This window comes from Macaca thibetana, chromosome 15 (assembly GCF_024542745.1).
Source record: "Macaca thibetana thibetana isolate TM-01 chromosome 15, ASM2454274v1, whole genome shotgun sequence".
NCBI lineage: Eukaryota > Metazoa > Chordata > Mammalia > Primates > Cercopithecidae > Macaca > Macaca thibetana.
The window spans coordinates 87226348-87241895 of record NC_065592.1 but is presented as its reverse complement, the minus strand read 5'-3'; the positions used below and the strand labels follow the sequence as shown (position 1 = coordinate 87241895).

General features: G+C 42.1%; 1 protein-coding gene across 6 annotated transcripts in view; it reads left to right on the top strand.

Moving 5' to 3' along the window:
• The window catches only part of TRPM6 (transient receptor potential cation channel subfamily M member 6), a 193504-nt gene that overhangs the window by 74595 nt on the left and 103361 nt on the right, over nt 1-15548 (top strand). For 5 of the 6 annotated variants that reach the window (XM_050761467.1, XM_050761466.1, XM_050761470.1 and 2 more), the window contains 3 exons: nt 1507-1631; nt 7644-7815; nt 14412-14580. In XM_050761467.1, coding sequence (XP_050617424.1) covers nt 1507-1631; nt 7644-7815; nt 14412-14580 — 466 coding nt within the window. Of the gene's footprint in view, nt 1-1506; nt 1632-7643; nt 7816-14411; nt 14581-15548 lie in introns of those variants that run through there. The other variant, XM_050761471.1, reaches the window with a different exon arrangement.

Below are 15548 nucleotides of genomic sequence, written 5' to 3'. Positions count from 1 at the left end.
AGTGGGCAAAGGATATGAACAGACACTTTTAAAAAGAAGACATTTGGCCGGGCGCGGTGGCTCAAGCCTGTAATCCCAGCACTTTGGGAGGCCGAGACGGGCGGATCACGAGGTCGGGAGATCGAGACCATCCTGGCTAACATGGTGAAACCCCGTCTCTACTAAAAAATACAAAAAAAAAAAAAAAAAAAAAAAACTAGCCGGGCGAGGTGGTGGGCGCCTGTAGTCCCAGCTACTCGGGAGGCTGAGGCAGGAGAATGGCGTAAACCCGGGAGGCGGAGCTTGCAGTGAGCTGAGATCCGGCCACTGCACTCCAGACTGGGCGGCAGAGCGAGACTCCATCTCAAAAAAAAAAAAAAAAAAAAAAAAAGAAGACATTTATGCAGCCAACAGACACATGAAGAAAAGCTCATCATCACTGGCCATCAGAGAAATGCAAATCAAAACCACAATGAGATACCATCTCACACCAGTTAGAATGGTGATTATTAAAAAAGTCAGGAAACAACAGGTGCTGGAGAGGATGTGGAGAAATAGGAACGCTTTTACGCTGTTGGTGGGACTGTAAACTAGTTCAATCATTGTGGAAGACAGTGTGGCAATTCCTCAAGGATCTAGAACTAGAAATACCATTTGACCCAGCAATTCCATTACTGAGTATATACCCAAAGGATTTTAAATCTTGCTATTATAAAGACACATGCACACGTGTGTTTATTGTGTCACTATTCACAATAGCAAAGACATGGAACCAACCAAAATGTCCATCAATAGTAGACTGGATTAAGAAAATGTGGCACATATACACCATGGAATACTATGCAGCCATAAAAAGGGGTGAGTTCATGTCCTTTGTAGGGACATGGAGGGAGCTGGAAACCATCATTCTGAGCAAACTATCACAAGAACAGAAAACCAAACACCGCATGTTCTCACTCATAGGTGGGAATTGAACAATGAGATTACTTGGACACAGGGCAGGGAACATCACACACTGGGGCCTGTCAGGGGATGGGGTACTGGGGGAGGGATAGCATTAGGAGAAATACCTAATGTAAAGGATGAGCTAAAGGGTGCAGCAAACCAACATGGCACATGTATACATATGTAACAAACCTGCTCGTTGTGCACAGGTATCCCAGAGCTTAAAGTATAATAATAATAATAATAAACCATTCATAATGTTAGGGCTGGGCTTGCTGAGGAAGGACAGTGCACAGCATTTTGCTTAGGCAAGAGTAGGGTTGGATCTGAAGTTGTAGGCGGAAATTGCCCAAAGTGCTCAGAGGAACATTGTCAGGTAGAGAGAGGTAATGATAAGAGGAATAGGTGTCCAGAAAGAATAGAGGAAGCCGAAGTATCAGAAACTGATTCCACTGTGCCAACAACTCTCCCTAAGAATAGCCCTTCACATATGCTTGCCTATTTATTTGTCTCTTTCTGGCAGTCTCTTTGTTTTACACGATTTGTGACTTAAAGTTTGACTTCTAAACTGGTTGTTCATAGGAGTGTCCAAGCATGTTGGGGATGCCTTGAAATCCCATTCCTCTCATTCCTTGAGAAAAATCTGGACAGTTGGAATCCCTCCTTGGGGTATCATTGAGAACCAGAGAGACCTTATTGGAAAAGATGTAAGTAGACAATCCTTTCATAACAAAAGCAAATGAACACGTGTGCAAATTGCCAACTTAACACTGTACCTGGATGTCTAATGAATGAACATCACAGATGTAATATATTCACAACCAACTCCTGACTTTCTGCTGCTTCCCTCAATCTATCTTAGAAGATGACAGTCCCACCCTTGCAGTTGCTCAAGCCAAAAGCCTTGGACTAATCCTGGAATGATCTTTTTCTCAAACTCAAACTTGATCCATCAGTTCCACTTTAAAAATATATCTAAAATCTGATTTCTTCTTCTCACTACCTTTGCTGTTACTGAGTGAATCCGAGCCACCATTATCTGTCTCCTGAATGATTGCAATAGCCATCTTTACTCTTACCTTTGTCTCCTAACAGCATAGTCTCAACATAGTAGCCAGAATGATTCTTTTAAAATATACAAATCAGATCATGCTATTCCTCTGTGCAAAACCCTTCAAGGACTTCTGTCTCATTTAAGGTCGTAGTCAAGGTTCTTGAAGTGGTTTGCCCATAGTGAAACAAGGGACATTCTTAATTTGGCCCTCCTAGTTCTCATCTGTTATCTTGTATTACTCTGCTTCGTTCCTTCTTGTGTATTGATTCTTTGATCCTATGTATTCTTTTAAAGAGAATGGTCTTGTCTCAGTCTCTTTGTAAGACTAATATATTTTTTCAGTAAAATATCAGATATAAGAAAATGTTCTAAAGAAGAAAGATGACTACTGTTAATATTTCTGTGAGGATCATTTCAGAATTTTTTCTATGTATGTGTGTATATGAACAGTAAAAAAAAGTGTATATTTAAAAATAGTAACAACAGAACTGACTGCCATAAATCTGCTTTTTTTTTAGCTTACCTATTTGCCATAGTTATTTCTCCATGTCGATTAATACAGACATGTTTATGGATTTTTTAACTTTTTTTTTTTTTTCTGAGATGGAGTCTGGCTCTGTTGCCCAGGCTGGAGTGCAGCGGCGCAGTCTTGGCTCACTGCAACCTCCACCTCCTGGATTCAAGCAATTCTCTTGCCTCAGCCTCCTGAGTAGCTGGGATTACAGGCGCCCACCACCAGGCCTGGCTAATTTTTGTATTTTTAGTAGAGATGGGATTTCATCATGTTGGCCAGGCTGGTCTCGAACTCCTGACCTTGAATTATCTCCTGCCTCGGCCTCCCAAAGTGTTGGGATTACAGGTGTGAACCACCTCACCCAGCCTGTTTTAACTTTTATTTTGGAAAACTTCAAACGTATTAGGCAGTAGAGAAGTTAGAAAAGTGAACTCTTTCCTATGTATGTATCTCCAGCTTCAACAGTTACCAGCTCATAGCCAGTTTTGTTTCCCCTCTTCCCTTATCCATTCAGCTGATGCCCTTGTTATTTTGAAGCAAATTTGAGACATCCAATAATTTCGTCTATAAATATTTCAGTAGTTATTTCTAAAATATATGGACAATGAAAAATATATAATCACAATGAAGTTATTATATCTAAAAAATTGGCAGGAATATCTGAGTATCACTCACTATCCAGTCTAGTCAAAATTTTCATTGCTTCATAATGTTTTTTTCAAAAACATGATTTCTTAAGTCTTCATTATTTAAGGATGTGATTTCATTATCCAAAAAAGTTTCATACATTGTGATGGGTTAATATGTCTCTTGACTTGCTTTTTATTTTTGTCACTTTTAATCTATGGATTTTACCTCCATCTCATTTTTTTATGTGTGTATAATTTATCTATTGAGGAAACTGGGTCATTTGTTCTGAAGAGTTTCCTACAGCTTGGATTTTCCAGATTTTATCTTTTGTAGCAGGGTTTAGCATGTTTCTTTGCTTCTTTTCTGTAAATTGGTAGTTTGATCGAGAGGTATGATCAGGTTCAGGTTTTCTGTGTAAGTTTATGCCATAGGAGGATGTATGTCTTTCCCTTGTAATATATGGTGGTCTCTCTTTTTACAACATTAGCAGTCATTGCATAGATTCATTATTTCAACAGAGTTCCAACATGCTGACATTTAATGATAATGTCCTTCTTTGTTTATTAGCTTGCCTGCTCTATGTACTTAACACTCTAATACCTAAATACTCCATATAGATAAATGTTTTCTCACCAGTCACCTTGTGGTACAGTTGAATAGGAAGGGCTGAATAAATGCTTGACTCTCTATTTGCCAGTTTTCAAAATAATGAAAGGTGAATGATGAGTTTTCTTAACTCATAAATTTAAACATATTTGTCATATTTCAATCCATTAATCAATGCAGTTATTATTCTTAATAATGTTCAAATTGTCCCATTTTGGCCAGGGGAGTGTTTCCAAGTTGTCTCCTCAGTCCTTTCACACAATTCTATTATCTATCATGACTTCCCTGCTTTTTAGTATGGAAAAAATATTCCAGGCTCATTTTTTGTTCCCTCGAGAAAAGGCTGCTTGCTTTTAGTGGGACATAGTATTTTCCCCCTGCCTTGCCCGAGATGGAGTCTTGCTCTATTGCCCAGGCTGGAGTGCGGTGGCACGATTTCGGCTCACTGCAACCTCCACCTCCCAGGTTCAAGCAATTCTCCTGCCTCAGCCTCGCAGGTAGCTGGGATTACAGGCACTTGCCACCATGCCCAGCTAATTTTTGTAATTTTGGTAGAGATGGGGTTTCACCATGTTGGCCAGGCTGGTCTTGAATTCATGACCTCGTGATCCACTCACCTCAGCCTCCCAAAGTGTTGGGATTACAGGCGCCGGCCACTGTGACTGGCCAGTGGGACCCAGTATTAGCAGAGCACGTCTGGAGGCCAAGGAAACATTTTGATTTTTCATGTCGACTAGTATCATACTGTACTGTATTGAATCAATGATTCCTCTATTATTATCCATTTAGGTCATGTTCTGTTTTTCACTTTTGAGGATAATAATAATAATATTGTGATAAGATATGTAGATCTTTGATACTAGCTTGCTTGTTTCCCTAGAAGTAATTCTCAAAGTGGAATGCTTGGACCAGTCTGTATAACCATTTAAAATGTGACACATTGCCTTCTGGAAAGGTGGTGAAAATTCACATTCTTGCCGGGCGTGGTGGCTCATGCCTATAATCCCAACACTTTGGGAGGCCGAGGCTGAGGCTGGCAGATTGCTTGAGCCCAGGAGTTTGAGACTTGCCTGAGGAACGTGGTGAAACCCTGTCTCTACAAAAAAAAAATGCAAAAATTAGCTGGGCATGGTGGTATGCGCCTATAGTCTCAGCTACTGAGGGGGCTGAGGTGGAAGGATCGCTTGAACCTGGGAAGTTGAAGCTGCAGTGAGCCGTGATCGCACCACTGCACTCCAGCCTGGGCAACAGAGTGAGACCCTGTCTCAAACAAACAAACAACAACAACAATAACAGCAACAACAACAACAACAAAAATAGCCAGCATGGCAGTGTGTGCCTGTGATCTTAGCTACTCAGGAGGCTGAGGTGGGAGGATTGCTTGAGCCCGGGAGGCAGAGGTTGCAGTGAGCCCGGATTGGCACTACTGCACTCCAGCCTGGGCGACAGAATTAGAACCTGTCTAAAAACAACAACAACAACAAAACCAAAAAACAAAAACCACCAAAAAAACAAAAAACAAAAAACAAAAAAAGCCCTAAAACAAAACAATTCATATTCTTATCAACAGGGTATGTGGATGCCCACTGAGTTCTGAGTATTCTGTTTTCTTCAAGCGATACCATTCGGTTAAGGTATACAATAATACCTAATTTTTCTTATTTACATTTCCATGATTGCTAGTGAGGTTCAACATCTCTTCACATGGTTTTTGTACATTTTCAAGCAGGGGTTTTAGACTTATTGACTTTCAATTTTTTTTTAAGACAAAATCTGCTCTGTTACCAAGACTAAAGTACAATGGTGTGATCATAGCTCACTGCAGCCTTGAACTCTTGGGCTCAAGTGATCCTCCCGTCTACATTAGCACCACCACACCCAGCTAATTCTTAAAAAATTTTTTTTTTTAGAGATGGGGCCTTGCTATGTTGCTCAGACTGGTCTTGAACCCTTGGCCTCAAGTGATCTTCCTGCCTTGACCTCCCAAAGTGTTGGGATTACAGGCATGAGCCTCTCTCTGTGCCTAGCCTTGAAAGATCCTATAATTCAGCCTATTAACAATTTTGTTTGTCAAGTATGCTGCATTTCTCATAGTTTTTATTTTATATTATTTTTAATCTTTTTAAAATAAATACAAAATATATATTAAATCTCTCAATCATTTTTCTTTTGGTTTCTTGCCTCAGTGTCATGCTTCAAAATTAAAAAGGTAACATTTAAAGTCTAATGTTTATAAAGTTCATAGTGCTTTTTGCATCCATTATTTCTTTGAAGCCTCACAACAACCCTCTGAATAAAAATTATCATTATTATCATCCTTACTTATAGCTGAGGAAAATAAGCCTGAGAAAGAAGGCAAGAATTACTCAGAGTTAAGGTTAGTAAGTAGAAGAGACTTGACTTAAACTTGGGCTTTCTTACTCTAAATACTGTGCTCTTGCCTCTAACAGCAAATACTAAGTGGAGCAGCTTAAGAAAGTGTCCATTAATGTAATAAAGATTTTGATGTTTTATAATGAATGAAATGCTGTTTGGCTGGTTGGCTGTTCTACTGTTTTATTTATTTATTTTTTTGAGATGGAGTCTCACTATGTCGCCCAGGCTGGAGTGCAGTGGCGAGATCTCAGCTCACTGCAAGCTCTGCTTTCCAGGTTCAAGTGATTCTTGTGCTTCAGCCTCCCAAGTAGCTGGGACTACAGGCACATGCCACCATGCCTGGCTAATTTTGGTATTTTTAGTAGAGACAGGGTTTTACCATGTTGGCCAGGCTGGTCTTGAACTCCTAACCTCAATTGATCCGCCAGCCTCGGCCTCCCAAAGTGCTGGTATTACAGGCATGAACCACTGCACCTGGCCGGCTGTTAGTCTTTATTTTGTTTGGAATACTAGAGAAAAGTCAGTGTCAAAATATTATTCTGGAATAAATCTATTAAAAGACAGTAGTTTTGAATAATGGTGTGGTCTATGTACTGGTGCCAGTTCTTGAACTGTTTTTTAATGGGTTGAAACAAGGTAAGCACAGAAATGAAAAAGAAGACCAGGAGTGAAACCCTGTCTCCACTAAAAATACAAAAATTAGCCAGGCATGGAGGTGCGCATATGCTACTTGGGAGGCTGTGACAGGAGAATTGCTTGAACCCAGGAGGCAGAGGTTGCAGTGAGCCGAGATCACACCACTGCAATCCAGCCTGGGTGACAGAGCAAGACTCTGCCTCAAAAAAATATAAGTAAATAAAAAAGAAAAAAATATTTAGAACCACTGTCAGCAATGTGACCATGCTGTGGTCATTCAAGTACCTGGAAAGCAGGCTAATCTTGCTGAACAGGGTATGTTTCAATATTGTTGAACTTGTGTTGTGACTCTCATGTATCACAAGCTGTCTACTAGTTATTCATAGTAGGATGACATATTGGTCCATTAAAACATGGGAAGTTTAAAAAATTGATACCACAGATAGTTTGAGAAGCACTGCTCTAAATTGCAAGTAATACTTTTTTTCTTTTTTCTTTTTGAGATGGAGCCTCGCTCTGTTGCTCAGGCTGGAGTGCAATGGCACGATCTTAGCTCACGGCAACTTCCGCCTCCTGGGGTTCAAGCAATTCTCCTGCTTCAGCCCCCCAAGTAGCTGGGACTACAGGCGCCCGCCACCATGCCCGGCCAATTTTTTGTATATTTGGTAGAGACGGGGTTTCACCACGTTAGCCAGGATGGTCTCGATCTCCTGACTTTATCATCTCCCCACCTCGGCTTCCCAAAGTGCTGGGATTACAGGCGTGAGCCACCTGCCTGGCCGCAAGTAATGCTTTTTGAACTAGATGGGAACTCTGTTAGCACATAAAGATAGGCCTTTGGAGCAGGTGAGCCTGGGGAGGGATCTAGAGCTCTGACCCTCCCTTGTCCTTGCTGTCTCTCAGGTGGTGTGCCTGTACCAGACTCTGGGTAACCCCCTCAGCAAGCTCACAACACTCAACAGCATGCACTCGCACTTCATCCTGTCTGATGATGGGACTGTGGGCAAGTATGGAAATGAAATGAAGCTCAGAAGGAACCTGGAGAAGTACCTCTCTCTGCAGAAAATACACTGCCGTGAGTATCACAGGGGCTCAGTCAACTGGTCTGGTTACAAGTCTGCTGAGGTCTTTCGTGGTCTTCCGTGACCATCAAAGCTCACACCCCTAGTCCCCTCCAGCTAGTCTCCTTAATGCTTTTTAGCCACCCCCCTTCCCCCATGGGTATCTCCCCTCCTCTCCCTCCATCTCTCCAACCCGAATGACTCTTCAAGGATCCACTAAAGTCTTCATCCTTCCATGATCCCCCCAAAAATGTCTTCCTCTCTCTCAGCTGTCACCCACAAGTCTGCACTGTCTGATTGCTGCATTCTTCCGGCTATGGGTTCACTGTGGTCAAGGTGCTCACTTACCGCTTGCACAGAGTAGAGCGGCCCAAGTTGGCCCCTGTCTTAGAGCAGCCAGAGGGATTAAGTAAACATAGTGAACCCACAGCCAGAAGAAAGCAGAACATAAGACAGTGCAGACTTGTAGGTGACAGTTGAGAGAGAGGAAGAAGTGTTTGGGAGATGTTGGAGGGATGAAGACTTTAGTGGATCCTTGAAGAGTCATTTGGGTTGGACAGATGGAGGGAGAGAGGAGGGGAGATAGCCATGTGGGAAGGGGGGTGGCTGAAGAGCATGAAAGAGACTAGCTTGAGGGTACTAGGGGTGTGAGCTTTGATGGTCAGGGAAGATGACGTTTCATGTGTGGGTGGGGTGGCCTAGGCAGGGAAGAGGTTAAGACCTGACAAGGTTTTTTAGAAATAGGGACCTTGGGGCCGGGTGCGGTGGCTCACGCCTGTAATCCCAGCGCTTTGGGAGGTTGAGGCGGGCGGATCACCTGAGGTCAGGAGTCGAGACCAGCCTTGCTAACATGGTGAAACCCCGTCTCTGCTAAGAATACAAAAATTAGCCAGGTGTGGTGGTGCATGCCTGCAATCCCAGCTACTCAGGAGGCTGAGGCAGGAGAATCGCTTGAACCTGGGAGGCAGAGGTTACAGTGAGCTGATCACACCACTGCTCTCCAGCCTGGGTGACAGAGACTCTGTCTTAAAAAAAAAAAAAAAAAGAAATAGGACCTTGGAAAGTGTCACGTTTGTGTCATGCTCACAGTGGTGCTTCAAGAGGGACATTTTGGTAGTTTTATCTCGAAGAGGGAGAGGAGAAGGGAGTGCCAGAATCAGCATGCACCAGTGGGCAGGGAAGCGTAAATTCTTTACGGAGAGCAGGAGGGCTGAGTGCTGCCTGGAAAATTGGAGACTTTTGGTTCAAGGCACCAGAAAGGGAACCCCTGCCTCTTGTGCCGAATTAAATCTTCCACAAAATACTTCTTTGGGACAAAGTGCCAGGGAGCGGGAATGCCTTTAGGAGGCTCAAGTCCTCTTCAGCCTTTGAGCATTGGCTGAAAAAATGAAAGGCTGGAAGTCCGTTTCGTTTTTGGCCTTGATCCCTGGAGGCAGCAGAATGTAGTGAAATCAGACAGATTGAAGCTCTGTCATTTTGTGCCTGTGACCTTGGCCAATGGCATTAACATCTGTCAAACTATGTTCTTATTATAAAATGGAAAGAACTATCTACTTCTAATGTTTGTTGTGACAATTGAGAAGATGTGTATTAGGGATGTCTAGAATTGTGTTGGGTGCATGGTGTGTCTTTAATAAACGTCTATTTCTTTCCTTCCTTTCTCCCTCCTTTGGTACAGTGATCATCTCCTGGTTGTGGGGTAGAAGGAGAGGAGGGACTCTGGGATTTGTGGTCATTCGCTTAACTCTTAGTGTGAATAAGGGTTCTGAGGCTTATGTAGTCAGGAGAAGGGGAGAGAGGATCAGGTATGTGGTTTTCTGCGGGGAAGGGATGGCTGGGAGAAGGGAGACCAGCAGAGCAGAGGGAAGGAAGAGAGGTCAGAGAAGGGCCTTGAAGAAGAATCCATATAGAGAAGGATCCACTGGGGGCCTGAAATATTACCGGAAATGTCCTGTTGCCTCTGCTGACCTTTGCCCACCACCTACATTGTGGGGTTCTGTGCAGTGCTATAATGTATGCCCCATGAGAGGTGTCAGAGTCTTTGTCTTTCTTATTCCCTGCTGATTGCCCATTTTAGTGTGAATGCAACAACCCTGAGTGTGCTTATAGTAGCGGATGACATTTCCACTTTCAAAGACCTTGAAACTTAGGATTTATCTGGAGGCTTTGCTGACTGTGGAGTCAATTCCAGTGAACTAGTAACATTTATTATTCTAAGGAGAACCCATATAAAAACAGCAAAAACAAGAAGCCACCTATACACACACACACACATATATATATACACACACACACACATATATATACACACACACACACACACACACACACACACACACAAGGAAGAAAGAGAAGACATGCCCTTGAGAAACTCAAAATTTTTTTTTTTTTTTTTTTTTTTGAGACGGAGTCTCGCTCTGTCGCCCAGGCTGGAGTGCAGTGGCTGGATCTCAGCTCCCTGCAAGCTCCGCCTCCCGGGTTCACGCCATTCTCCTGCCTCAGCCTCCCGAGTAGCTGGGACTACAGGCGCCCGCCACCGCGCCCGGCTAGTTTTTTGTATGTTTTAGTAGAGACGGGGTTTCACCATGTTAGCCAGGATGGTCTCAATCTCCTGACCTTGTGATCCACCCGTCTCGGCCTCCCAAAGTGCTGGGATTACAGGCTTGAGCCACCGCGCCCGGCCGAGGAACTCAAAATTCTTATGTATCAAGCTGATCTTCATACCTAACACGCTTATGAGGGAGGTTGGCTACCATATTTGTATTTGTTGTTGATATGATCAAAAAAGGTTTTATTTTTGATGGCATGAAAATACTTAAATATGTGGTTGATTTATTTGACTTTTTTGTTTTTTCTGGAGACTGAGTCTCGCTCTGCCACCCAGGCTGGAGTGTAGTGGCGTGATCTCAGTTCTCTGCAACCTCTGCCTCCCTGATTCAAGCAATTCTCCTGCCCCAGCCTCCTGAGTAGCTGGGATTACAGGCGCCCGCCACCATGCCTGGCTAATTTTTTTATGTTTTTAGTAGTGACAGGATTTCACCATGTTGGCCAGGCTGATCTCGAACTCCTGACCTCAAGTGATCCGCCTACCTTGGCCTCCCAAAGTGCTGGAATTACAGGTGTGAGCCACCGTGCCCAACCTGTGGTTGATTTATTTTATTGCTTTTCAGCCAGTCTTCTTGGCATCCCTGGCAAACCCTTGTTGTTGGCAGAGAATACTTTAAAAAGAAAAAAAAAAAAGACTCACATTATAAAGTTGCTGGCTTTCAGCCATTTGAAATATGGCCAATGTCAGCTTCTGTTTTGTAAGACTCTAAGGATGTAATTTCAAGATAGGAAACATAGGCTCTGATGCCTCTGTATCTTTTCATAATCCAAGTCTCAAAGGAGAAGAGTGCCCTTTCCTGGAATGTCTGTTCTAGGAACTTTTAATTTGGAGTCCAATATTGTATTCCTGCCTCACCCTGGGACCTTACAGTAGAGGCAGCTGTCTAGCGAGATTTCTCAGCAAGAATTTTACATTTTTTTCTTTTTAAACCAATTTTTACTAGTGTATCAGTAAGATTTTTTTTTTTTTCAGAAAAAGCCATAAATATATTTGATTTTGTAGGAATAAGTTATTACTTCAAGAAAAGTGAGCCAGGCATGGTGGCTCACACCTGTAATCCCAGCACTTTGGGAGGCCGAGGCAGATGGATCACCTGAGGTCAGGAGTTTAAGACCAGCCTGGCCAACATGGTAACACCCTGTCTCTACTACAAATACAAAAAAGTAGCCGGCGTAGTGGCACGTGCCTGTAATCCCAGATACTCAGGAGGCTGAGGCAGGAGAATCACTAGAACCCAGGAGGCAGAGGTTGCAGTGAGCTAAGATGGTGCCACTGCACTCCAACCTGGGCAACAGAGTGAGATTCCATAAAAAATTTAAAAAAAAAAGTGTACCTAACAGAAATTGAATTCTCTTCCTCTTCCACAAAAATGCCCATATTGATTTCTTTTTCTTTTTCGAGTAGTAAAAGTATTTATTATTATTATTATTATTATTATTCTTTTATTTTTTTTTTTTTGAGACAGAATCTCACTCTGTTGCCCAGGCTGGAGTGCAGTGGCTGGATCTCAGCTCACTGCAAGCTCCGCCTCCCGGGTTCACGCCATTCTCCTACCTCAGCCTCCCGAGTAGCTGGGACTACAGTCGCCCGCCACCTCGCCCGGCTAGTTTTTTGTATATTTTAGTAGAGACGGGGTTTCACTGGGTTAGCCAGGATGGTCTCGATCTCCTGACCTTGTGATCTGCCCGTCTCGGCCTCCCAAAGTGCTGGGATTACAGACTTGAGCCACCGCGCCCGGCCGGTAACAGTATTATATACTTCCACATTCAGGTAACGCAAAGAAAGCATGTAACAGAAGAAAGGGACAGTTTTCCATAATCTCACCATCAAAACTAACCATTCTTAACCTTTTCATATGTATATTTTCACAAATTTTCTACACACACATGCAGACACACACACACAAGTAACATCTTTTAAGCAAAAACTGGGATGATTTCATAATGCTTCTTTTGTAGTTTTTCCTACTAAGCATGGTCATATTTCCATGTCAATGAGTATAATTTAGTACATTTTAATGGCTGAATGACATTTTATTACACAAGATACAAAAAATTCCCTTACAAGTGTTTTTATTCCAAAATCAATACAATATTAATCGAAATTTTCTTCTATTACTTTTGTGCCTCATACTATTTTTGCCACTTCATTTGGCTTTTGTAAGACTATCTATTTAAAGAAACCCTATGTCTATTAGTTGGTACATCATAGATATGCTTTTTAGTGATATGGAGAAAATAATGAGGTGGAGGTGTACGGAAAAAGAGTAGAATGTCAAAGCTACTAAATCGATGGAATGAAGTTTTTGGATGGTTGCTAACCGACCCATCCCTAACATTTGAGAGCCTGACACAGGATATACATAGAAGGCCACATACTATATGTCTAGAGATTTAAATGCCTTAAATCTAGCTAACTGTATAAAATATGTCCTAGCCTTTTATCTTGACACATATATCTGGAAGGCCAGACTTGAGTTTGGAAACCTTGGATTTTTGGAAGTACTGAGCAACGTGGTGTTTTTTGGGCATCCTAGTAAGCTAGGGACGGAGCACAGGTTTCTCTTGACCCTTGACCCTGTAGATGCCTCACCATGAGGGCAGGGGTGTGGCCAGAGGAAGGCCAGTGTGGGCCCCCGAAAACATGGGACCCAGAGTAAAGTCCTCTTTTGCTCAGGGGTGAGTGTGGCATTGCTTGCCAAATTTTCTTCTTTTGGAAAATAAAATAAAATATAGTTATTTAAATGTAGTATATCAATATATGTGTGGTGTGGAAACATAAAGCAAATAAGAAATCTATAGAATAAATAGTCAAGGTCCCTTTTCAACATTTTCCTAAACCTTTCCCTCTCTTTTCCATTGTTCATAGCGTGATGTGTATCCTTCCAGAATTTTCTGGTCATTTATATAACATGCTATACATACAGGTATATGCACATATACATATAAAATACGTGTCTATGTATATTGTTTTAAAAATATACATAGGATAATACTGTGCATATTATTCTGTAAGCTTTTTTGCTTACATCTTTTTTAAAAGGATGACTCTGCAGTTATTCCTTTTTGTTCTTTCTCTTACTTGAATAAAGTAATATATATGTGTGTGTATATATATATAGAGAGAGAGAGAGAGTGCCTTGGGTCACGTAGTCTGCAAGAAGAAAAGGTAATATATAGTCATGATAAAAAATTCAAACAATAAAAAATGGAATAAATGGAAATGCAAAAGTCTTTGAGGGTTGTCATCCTACCTTGTTCATAGAAATAACCACCATTAAAAGTTTATAGAGTCTGGGTGTGGTGGCTCACACCTGTAATTCCAAGACTTTGAAAGTCTGAGGCAGGAAGATCACAGGAGCTTGAGATCAGCCTGAGCAACATAGGGAGACCCCATTTCTACAAATAACTAAAAAAAAAAAAAAAGCTAGGTGTGGTGGTACACACCTGTGGTCCCATCTACTCAGGAGGCTGAGACAGGAGGATTGCCTGAGCCCAGAAAGTCGAGGCTGCAGTGAGTTGTGATTACACCACTGCATTCCAGCCTAGGTGACAGAGTGAGACCTAGTCTTATATTAAATAAATAAATAAGTAATAATTAAAATGTTTATTGAACTGGTTAAGGTTGCTCATTTTTGGAGATGAGTGATGAACACATTGGGATCTATTATATTGTTCTGTTTACTTTTAGATACTTTCAGAGTTTCCCATAATGGAAAGTTACAATTTCTTAAGGAATACCTATTTTTTAAAAAATTATTGAAAACCTTTTTACCTGGTAAAATCTTGAAGATGCTTTCACCATATTTATGCCACATTTTATTTGAAGTCCAAGTTTTCGGCTTGGTCTTGATCTAAGCAAACCAGGGTTAAATGAGAGAGGCGCCAGTGCGAGGAATGAACATAGGTGGTAATTGAGAGACTTGTGTCTGGAAGTCAAAATGGTCGACTGTCTGAGATAGGGATTCTCTAACAGTGTGGTATTGTTTGTGGTCTGGAATAGGCTCAAGACAAGGCGTGCCCGTGGTGGGGCTGGTGGTGGAAGGCGGTCCCAACGTCATCCTGTCAGTGTGGGAGACTGTCAAGGACAAGGACCCGGTGGTGGTGTGTGAGGGCACAGGCAGGGCAGCTGACCTCCTGGCCTTCACACACAAACACCTGGCAGATGAAGGGTGAGTTGTTGGTTCTTCCTTTTTGAAACTATAGGGGCTATTTATTCCTCCATTTTAGTTCTTTTGGCTGTGCATTTATGTGGGCCAGATATTCTTGGATTATAGAAGTTGAGACTGGATTTTATTTCTCAGTGACTTGTTTGTTGTTCAACATCAAAATGCCCTTCAGCGATGCCAGTTGTTATTTTCTTAGCTGAAGAATGGCCTGCCTTTAAAGGGAAGCTTGAGTCTTGCTTGAACTTTGGGAAAAGGTGTTTGCAGGGGAATGAGGGAGGTGTGGCTCTAGCAATTGGCCATTACAACCGTAAGGACCTTTCTGTAAGGGAGGTGGCCAGTGTTGGGCCCAGAGCACCTTCAAATTCATTTACCCTTGATGGAAATAGCAGAAATTGGGGAGGTCTATATCCTCACATTTTCATAGCATATGTCGTGCTTATTTCAGGCTTTAATTCTTTCACCTTTTCAAATAAGAAGATAATTTTTTCTCTTGCCCTCCCTCTATCCTGTGTGATTCTTTCAATTTCAAAAGCATGATATTTATACTGTATAAATAAGTACGGTGCCTAAGAACTAAAATGTTGACTCCCCTAATTTATTTAGTAAACAGTTATCTGCTGCTTATGCTGTCACAGCTCTCTGGAGTGCCTTTGCTTATGATTGCTCTTCCTGTTCATCCCTCCTGCCTCCACTTCCGCCTCTACCATCTCCCTCTGCTTTCACTCCTCTCCCTTTTCTAAAATCACCCTGGATGTGTGGTTATTAAACCTTTTAGGGTTTCAGATCCTTTAGAGAATATAATACCTATAATTTCTGGAGATTCCCAGGCCACTGGAAATCTACCAGCTTCAGAACTCCACTTCAGGGTATATTCTTTTCAGGATGTGGCAGATCAACCCATTATCACTTTCTTTCTTTATTTTATAAATGTGAAAATAGAGGCAGGGTCTTGCTATGTTGCCCAGGCTGTC